Raw genomic sequence first — 9,671 nt, forward strand, 5'->3', positions numbered from 1 at the left:
ATTCCCTCTTAGCCCCGGCACATGCCTGACAAAGCACTGCTTAACTCCGTCAAACATCTTGGTTTTGATGTCACCTACTTCAACAATACGGCTAGCCAATGCCATCAAGCATATAGGCTAACCAAACTCAATAGATTTGGACGAAGAGAACCACTCCCGGTTGGGAGCCACATAAAAAGTGCTAGCTGAATCCAATATCCACGCTTCACCATTGCCTGATACTACGAGGACACTGCAAGGACATCACTACGGATATCTGAGTCATCACCAAAAGGCCATGTTAGCACTTATGGTTGAGATCTGGACAGTCCTTCCTCATATGTACCCGTTGCTTACACTTGTGACTCAACACCTTTTTCTTTTCTTGTCCTTCCCTACCCCATGTCCTTTCCTCCCTAGCTCACACTTGAGCAGAAAACCTTCACATTACAAATATGAGAAGTGGCAAAGGAACTGAAAACAAATTCAGGATAGGCAGTGATAGGTTGAGGTATTTCTTTAAAATTTTCAAGTCGGAAAGCTGGATTTCATTTGTACTTACAGTAAGCTATTACTACCAAAATAACTACACAGCATGCTACTGACCCAAATGATCTCACATAATTCAGGGGAAACAACTTAGAAGATATAATAAACCAGTCTTTTTTGTTGCCAGGAACTGCACATCTACAAAACATCATATGACTAGTGAAGAACGAAAAGTTTAGCGGTGTTTGCATTCTCACAGGTAGCGCGCGCACACACACACACACATTTTCAGTCATTCTCCAATCTTGCAATGTACTCATCGTAGAACTTGCCTGCCTTCTCGAGCTCACCAACTTCGGTGTAGCAATCGGCTATTGCCCCATATGCCTCAGTGACACCAGAATCCTCTCCAGTCATCTTGGAGATGCTGAGAACCATGGAGTGGTACTTTATTGCTTCCTTGTAATTTCCTTGTCTTTGCAATGATGCTCCTGATGAACGCAAAGGACTTCCGTCAGTTGGATTTCACAAAAAGTAAATAAAAATGGGCACCGCAATGCTTGCAATTAGTACTGCTACTCTGTTTATACGATTCAGTTTGTTATGGTGAAATTGTATTTACATTATCATGTTCAAACTATCATTGGCATGTTCAGGAGGGGCGCAAATTCTGCTGAGCTCTCTAGGCAACGAAGTACGCATCAAAGCACGATCAGTTTCAAATGTGCGTACAAGCAAATGATAAATGAAATTCATGCCAAACAATGACGGACCTAATCCTCGTGCCGCCTTCTTCTCTTCAACATGATCACCCAAAGATTGTGCAAGATCAAGAGCTGCCTTAAACTCAGAAAATGCCTTGTCTGGAGCTTGGTTTCTCAGGTAGTTCTTCCCAGTCCTCAGATATGTGAGCAGGCGCTGTTTGTGAGGATCAACAATGACTTCTGATTCTGGTATCTTACTAGCAGCCGGTGCATAGCTCAAAGCAGGAGCATAGGATTCTATCTTGGCTTGTCTTCTCAGTGAAGCATTTATCTGTCGTAGCTGATCGTTAAGCTTTTTAAGTTCCCCTTTCCTTTGTCTCGCAAGGAGCCCTACAGGGTTTCTGAATTGTTCAATCTAAAGTAGGAAAATGTTGCACCTCCAGAGAGACAAACATATTACAGAACTTACAGAATAACCAAGGGTAACTAAGCAGTATGAAGTAGTAACTACTGCATATGTCATTTTCTCTACAAACAAGAGCATGATGGAAAACGGCCATCACAAAAGAAACAGTCATTGGCAGAAATAGTCATATAGGCAAAAGCTAACCGCAACATGCTTGAACAAGCTGAAAGAATTCAGGTCTTTAAGGATACATACACTGTTTTTCATGTACTAATAAATAGCAAGCAAAAAGACAAACGTGAATGTTTGTTTGTCTTTGGTTTTCTCGAGTTGTACTTGCACAATGTCTCTGGTTTCGTTGAGTTGTACTTTGTGCCTTCTTGGCGCTTTCCTTCTAATACAATATGACACACACTTTGGGGCGCTTTTGGAGAAAAAAAAAGCTTTATAAGGCTGTAGATTAGATTTCTACCGTCTCCCAGAAGTTGTCAGCAGTTCAAAAAAATTGCATATTTTGTAATGTTTGATATTCATAACTGCTCAAGATGTTGATGAAGTATTAAAAAAATAATATAAGGAAAATCAATTGTGTAGTGTTGGGCTGAAACTTAAAGCTAGTTTGCTAGCCACAAACAATTTCCTACGTGCTAAGATCCTTGACAATGTGATATTACCTCCAACAGTAGCACCGACCATGGCTATCGCAAACAACAGCGGCATGTTAGGAAGAGAGTACCCCGGGTCGCATTCTTCTGCCAAGCAACTGGGCGGCATCACAAGCATGACAGCACTGCTGGTCACCAATGCTTTCCCGAAACAAGAAGATACAGCTTTCTGCAAAGAGATACAAATCGTATAAAGTTGTAGCTGAGACATCAACATAACTGTATCTGCAAGCAGTTCAAATGGAGCTCCCTACTGAGAATTGAAATAATACTATACTATCCGTTGAAAATACATTCAAGGCAACTAAAGCATATTTCAGCTTTATGCTCAACAAAGGTCCGGTCCATCTTGATTATTCGGTGATGCAATGCGAAAAATAGACCGAGGGACTCACCATCATACCTGAAGATCAGATGTAGACTTGATAAGGACATGACCATGTCCATTAGCTATATCAAAGTTGTCGCTCCCAGGACGCACCGGATCAGTCGACGACGAGGCATGTCTAGCTACAAGAAACATTCGCTCTGCAGGACAGAATTCCATAACATGTCAGATATCATTAAATGGCATGTAGTATAGTAGAATAAGAAACAGTCGATGCAGTAACAGATTGTGCTATGACAAGGTTTTTGACCAAACATTTTGCATCTAGCATTTTTAAGAAGTTGATGAATTATGACAAGCATACCGAAGTGGAACATAATAAAAAAAATATGCATCTCCAATCTAACGCTGGAAAGCATTAGAGGCATGGAGGTCAAGGGGACAGTCGCCATCGCTCAGGGATGCCCCAACATTACGGTAACGAGAGATACAAGCAATACTGCAATAATGTAGGTGGATGGGAGGCGATGAACACTCACCTGAGGTCTCGGGGAGTACGGCGTATAATCTCGTGGTAGAACCTCCGTGGCTTCGCCGGTACGGCGGCGACGGCGCCGCCGCCGGTGGGGAGAGACGCATGAGAAGCGGCATCAGGAGGATAAGGAAAATCTCCTCCCTGTGCCTCGTTGGGTGTCGCTTCGGGAAGATGATAAAGTGCCTCGGTTGTTATTTTGCACATAAGACCCGACAATATTAAAATAATACATCTTGGTTTGATTTTTTTTTTCAAGAATACGACAAAGACGTACCTTACTTTTATAGAAGAGAGCAAAAGATTTACAAGAACCCATCGAATGATGCGAACATCAATCAATGGACACCTCCACACACCCACTAGTCTAAAACTAACTTCTCAAACGATCTAGACCTCCTACACCACCTCTGGCATCCCTCCACTCCCTAATCTCACTGGTGATACACATAGCCAGACCCAACAGCTGTTCCATCTATTCCGGGCGATTGAAGATTCTAGCGTTCCTCTGCTTCCAAATCGCCCATGCCGTCCCCAGCACCAGTGTCGAATCCACGCCTATCACTAGTCTTGAACCTCTTCCTAGTTCTGAGCCACCAATCAACAAAGGTATCGTCAGCGACCGGTCCAGACAAGTTGAGCTGTAGCAAGTCGAAGCAAGTGTGCAAAACTTCTCTAGCGTACACACACTGTGCAAGAATATGATCAACATTGTCTTCCTCTTGAAGGTAGGTGTAGCAAGCGGAGGGTGAGTCTTGCAATCCGTGCAGAGCCTTCTATCTGATGTCCACAGGCGGTATTGGGCTGCAAGCCACGCAAATATTTTGCGTTTTAGAGGAGCCCAACTTCGCCAAATGCAGCCAGCTGTAGGAGATTTCTTCATGCCTTGGCACAGACAGGTATATGTGGATTTGGCAGAGTAACTCTCGGTGATGGATGCGGGCCAAGTGAAAACGTCTTCAGCCTCAACATCTCTGTTCACTATAGCAATTGCATGTATTACGTGCATCAACTGGATCAAAGCCATGAATGGAATTGGTTTGAATCCTCTGTACCCTGATTTTACGCAAATAAGCTTTCACATTTAGGTGTCGCTTCTAGAAGATGATAAAGTAGGCAAGGACACGGCTTCGAGACTGCCGACGACCATCATCGAGCAACTGCTACTTGTAAACTGCGCTAGGATTTCCCCGAAGAGGAGGGGTAAAGCACTACAGTAGAGATAAGTATTTTCCTCAATGAGAATTAAGGTTATCGAACCAATAGGAGAACCAAACAAACTCCCCTAAGCAACATTTACATACAAAAGCAAATACTTGCACCCAACGCGGGGAAGAGGGTTGCCAATCCCCTTGAACTCGTTACTTGAAAGTATTAATTCTAATAATGATAGATAGATAAATTGCAAAGTAAAGTAAAATTAAATAAATTGCAACAAAGTATATTTGGATTTTTAGCAATATGATAAAATAGAGCCGGGGGCCATAGTTTTCACTAGAGGCTTCTCTCTCGAACACATATCATAAGGTTGGTGAACAAATTACTACTGGGCAATTGATAGAAAAGCGCATAGTTATGACGTATTCACAACAATGATCATGTATATAGGCATTACGTGCGTGACAAGTAGACCGACTTCGGTCTGCATACACTTCTATTACTCCACCAATCAACCGCTATCCAGCATGCATCTATGGTATTAAGTTCATGAAAACAGAGTAATGCCTTAAGCAGGATGACATGATGTAGACAAAGTAAACCCAATCAATATGAATAATGTTGGGAAACATAGCATGCAATTTTAAAAAAATTCTTACGCTCACGCAAGATCTATCCAGGAGATGCATAGCAACGAGAGGGGGGGAGTGTGTCCACATACCCTCGTAGACCGAAAGGTGGAAGCGATAGTTTAACGCAGTTGATGTAGTCGAACGTCTTCTCGATTCAACTGATCAAGTACCGAACATACGGCACCTCCGAGTTCTGCACACGTTCAGCTCGATGACGTCCCTCGAACTCATGATTCAGCAAAGTGTCGAGGGAGAGTTTCGCCAGCACGATGGTGTGGTGACGGTGATGGTGAAGTGATTCGCGCAGGGCTTCGCCTAAGCACTACGACAATATGACCGGAGGGGTAAACGGTGGAGGGAGGCGCCGCACACGGCTTGGAACAATTGATGTGTGTTAGAGGCGCCCCACCCCCGTATATAAAGGAGGGAGAGGCGAGGAGGCCGACCTAGGGGCGCCCCAAGTGGGAGGAGTCCCACTTGTGCTCCTAGTAGGATTCAGCCCCCTTCCTTTTATCGGAGGGGAAAAGGGGGAAGGAGAGGGAGAAGAAAAAGGAAAGGGGGGCGCCGCCCCCTCCCCTAGTCCAATTCGGAATCTCCCTTGGGGGGTGGGGGGCGCCACCCCTTGTGGGTTGGCCTGCCTCCCTCCTATGGCCCATATGGCCCATATCTCCCCCCAGGGGTTCCGGTACCCCCCCGGTACTCCGATACGTACCCGATACATGCTGAAACACTTCCGGTGTCCGAATACTATCATCCAATATATCAATCTTTACCTCTAGACCATTTCGAGACTCCTCATCACGTCTGTGATCTCATCCGGGATTCTGAACAACATTTGGTTACCAAATCACATAACTCATAATACAAATCGTCATCGAACGTTAAGCGTGCGGACCCTACGGGTTCGAGAACTATGTAGACATGACCGAGACACCTCTCCGGTCAATAACCAATAGCGGAAACTGGATTCTCATATTGGTTCCTACATATTCTACGAAGATCTTTATCGATCAAACCGTAATGACAACATACGCAATTCCCTTTGTCATCGGTATGTTACTTGCCCGAGATTCGATTGTCGGTATCTTCATACCTAGTTCAATCTCGTTATCGACAAGTATCTTTACTTGTTCCGTAATGCATCATCCCGCAACTAACTCATTAGTCACATTGCTTGCAAGGCTTATCATGATGTGCATTACCGAGAGGGCCCAGAGATACCTCTCCGATACTCGAAGTGACAAATCCAATCTCGATCTATGCCAACCCAACAAACACCTTCGGAGATACCTGTAGAGCATCTTTATAATCACCCAGTTACGTTTTGACATTTGATAGCACACAAGGCATTCCTCCGGTATCCGGGAGTTGCATAATCTCATAGTCAAAGGAATATGTATAAGTCATGAAGAAAGCAATAGCAATAAAACTTAACAATCATTATGCTAAGCTAAGGGATGGGTCTTGTCCATCACATCATTCTCCTAATGATGTATCCCGTTCATCAAATGACAACACATGTCTATGGTTAGGAAACTTAACCATCTTTGATTAACGGGCTAGTCTAGTAGAGGCATACTAGGGACACTGTGTTTTGTCTATGTATCCACACATGTATCAAGTTTTCGGTTATTACAATTCTAGCATGTATAATAAACATTTATCACGATATAAGGAAATATAAATAAAAACTTTATTATTGCCTCTAGGGCATATTTCCTTCAGTCTCCCACTTGCACTAGAGTCAATAATCTGGATTACATTGTAATGATTCTAACACCCATGGAGTCTTGATGCTGATCATGTTTTACTCATGGAAGAGGCTTAGTCAATGGGTCTTCCACATTCAGATCCGTATGTATTTTGCAAATCTCTATGTCTCCCTCCTTGACTTGATCACGGATGCAGTTGAAGCGTCTCTTGATGTGTTTGGTTCTCTTGTGAAATCTGGATTCCTTCGCCAAGGCAATTGCTCTAGTATTGTCACAAAAGATTTTCATTGGACCCGATGCACTAGGTATTACACCTAGATCGGATATGAACTCCTTCATGCAGACTCCTTCATTAGCCGCTTCTAAAGCAGCTATGTACTCCGCTTCACACATAGATCCCGCCACGATGCTTTGCTTGGAACTGCACCAACTGACAGCTCCACCATTCAATATAAATACGTATCCGGTTTGTGACTTAGAGTCATCCGGATCAGTGTCAAAGCTAGCATCGACGTAACCATTTACGACAAGCTCTTTGTCACCTCCATCAATGAGAAACATATCCTTAGTCCTTTTCAGGTATTTCAGGATGTTCTTTACCGCTGTCCAGTGATCCACTCCTGGATTACTTTGGTACCTCCCTGCTAGACTTATAGCAAGGCACACATTAGGTCTGGTACACAACATTGCATACATGATAGAACCTATGGCTGAAGCATAGGGAATGACTTTCATTTTCTCTCTATCTTCTGCAGTGGTCGGGCATTGAGTCTGACTCAACTTCACACCTTGTAACACATGCAAGAACCCTTTCTTTAACTAATCCATTTTGAACTTCTTCAAAACTTTATCAAGGTATGTGCTTTGTGAAAGTCCAATTAAGCGTCTTGATCTATCTCTATAGATCTTGATGCCCAATATATAAGCAGCTTCACCGAGGTCTTTCATTGAAAAACTCTTATTCAAGTGTCCTTTTATGCTATCTAGAAATTCTATATCATTTCCAATTAACAATATGTTATCCACATAAAATATTAGAAATGCTACAAAGCTCCCACTCACTTTCTTGTAAATACAGACTTCTCCAAAAGTCTGTATAAAACTAAAACCATATGCTTTGATCACACTATCAAAGCGTATATTCCAACTACACCAGTTGATAAATGGATCGCTGCAGCTTGCACACTTTGTTAGCACCTTTAGGATCGACAAAACCTTCTGGTTGCATCATATATAACTCTTCTTTGAGAAATCATTAAGGAATGCAATTTTGACATCCATTTGCCAGATTTCATAATCATAAAATGCGGCAATTGCTAACATGATTCGGACAGACTTAAGCATCGCTATGGGTGAGAAAGTCTCATCGTAGTCAACTCCTTGAACTTGTCAAAAACCTTTCGCAACAAGTCAAGCTTTGTAGACAGTAACATTACCATCAGCATCAGTCTTCTTGAAGATCCATTTATTCTCTATGGCTTGCCGATCATGGGGCAGGTCAACCAAAGTCCATACTTTGTTCTCATACATGGATCCTATCTTAGATTTCATGGCCTCAAGCCATTTCGCGGAATATGGGCTCATCATCGCTTCCTCATAGTTCGTAGGTTCGTCATGGTCTAGTAACATGACTTTCAGAACAGGATTACCGTACCACTCTGGTGGGGAATGTACTTTGGTTGACCTACGAGGTTCGGTAGCAACTTGATATGAAGTTTCATGATCATCATCATTAGCTTCCTCACTAATTGGTGTAGGCATCACGGGAACGGTTTTCTGTGATGAGGTACTTTCCAATTCGAGAGAAGGTACAATTACCTCATCAAGTTCTACTTTCCTCCCACTCACTTCTTTCGAGAGAAACTCCTTCTCTAGAAAGGATCCATTCTTAGCAACAAATATCTTGCCTTCAGATCTATGATAGAAGGTGTACCCAATAGTTTCTTTTGGGTATCCTATGAAGACGCACTTCTCCGATTTGGGTTCGAGCTTATCAGGCTGAAGCTTTTTCACATAAGCATCGCAACCCCAAGCTTTAAGAAACGACAACTTAGGTTTCTTGCCAAACCATAGTTCATACGGCGTCATCTCAACGGATTTAGATGGTGCCCCTATTTAACGTGAATAACTGTCTCTAATGCATAACCCCAAAACAATAGTGGTAAATCGGTAAGAGACATCATAGATCGCACCATATCTAATAAAGTACGGTTATGACGTTCGGACACACCATTACACTGTGGTGTTCCAGGTGGCGTGAGTTGTGAAACTATTCCACATTGTTTTAAATGAAGGCCAAACTCGTAACTCAAATATTCGCCTCCGCGATCAGATCGTAGAAACTTTATCTTCTTGTTATGGTGATTTTCCACTTCACTCTGAAATTCTTTGAACTTTTCAAATGTTTCAGACTTGTGTTTCATTAAGTAGATATACCCATATCTGCTCAAATCATCTGTGAAGATTAGAAAATAACGATGCCCGCCGTGAGCCTCAACACTCATCGGACCGCATACATCAGTATGTATTATTTCCAATAAGTCAGTGGCTCGCTCCATTGTTTCGGAGAACGGAGTCTTAGTCATCTTGCCCATGAGGCATGGTTCGCAAGCATCAGATGATTCATAATCAAGTGATTCCAAAAGTCCACCTGCATGGAGTTTCTTCATGCGCTTTACACCAATATGACCTAAATGGCAGTGCCACAAATATGTTGCACTATCATTATCAACTTTGCATCTTTTGGCATCAATATTATGAATATGTGTATCACCACGATCGAGATTAAACAAAAATAGACCACTCTTCAAGGGTGCATGGCCATAAAAGATATTACTCATATAAATAGAATAACCATTATTCTCTCATTTAAATGAATAACCGTCTCGCATCAAACAAGATCCAGATATAATGTTCATTCTTAACGCTGGCACGAAATAACAATTATTCAGGTCTAAAACTAATCCCGAAGGTAGATGTAGAGGTGGCTATCATATCGACCTTGGAACCATTCCCGACGCGCATCGTCACCTTGTCCTTAGCCAATCTTTGTTTAATCTGTAGCCC

At 42.6% G+C, this 9,671-nt stretch overlaps 1 protein-coding gene across 2 annotated transcripts; it reads right to left on the minus strand.

The window, feature by feature from the left end:
- Positions 1 to 603: 603 nt before the first annotated feature.
- On the minus strand, positions 604 to 3,280 carry LOC125508996 (protein FLUORESCENT IN BLUE LIGHT, chloroplastic). Of its 2 annotated transcripts, XM_048673821.2 has the most exons (5): positions 3,111 to 3,280; positions 2,647 to 2,771; positions 2,253 to 2,412; positions 1,242 to 1,562; positions 604 to 959 (listed from the first exon to the last, which is right to left on the minus strand). In XM_048673821.2, exons 1-5 carry the CDS (start codon positions 3,220 to 3,222, stop codon positions 757 to 759), a joined length of 921 nt encoding a protein of 306 aa, XP_048529778.1. In that variant the 5' UTR covers positions 3,223 to 3,280; the 3' UTR covers positions 604 to 756. The 2 variants fall into 2 exon arrangements, with proteins under 2 accessions (XP_048529778.1, XP_048529779.1); XM_048673822.2 differs by lacking the exon at positions 3,111 to 3,280 and having other exon boundaries at positions 2,639 to 2,771.
- Positions 3,281 to 9,671: the final 6,391 nt, after the last annotated feature.

Source organism: Triticum urartu, chromosome 5A, assembly GCF_056163025.1.
Source record: "Triticum urartu cultivar PI428250 chromosome 5A, HENAU_Tu73, whole genome shotgun sequence".
Taxonomy (NCBI): Eukaryota; Viridiplantae; Streptophyta; class Magnoliopsida; order Poales; family Poaceae; genus Triticum; species Triticum urartu.

Excerpts from the sequence above, each read along its gene's own strand:
- LOC125508996 (XM_048673821.2), bottom strand. The coding sequence starts at position 3,222 with ATGCCGCTTCTCATGCGTCTCTCCCCACCGGCGGCGGCGCCGTCGCCG. Across the intron at positions 1,563-2,252 it reads GGTCGGTGCTACTGTTGGAG|GGCTCCTTGCGAGACAAAGG; the intron begins GTAATATCACAT and ends GAAACCCTGTAG. Across the intron at positions 960-1,241 it reads GAAGGCGGCACGAGGATTAG|GAGCATCATTGCAAAGACAA; the intron begins GTCCGTCATTGT and ends TGCGTTCATCAG.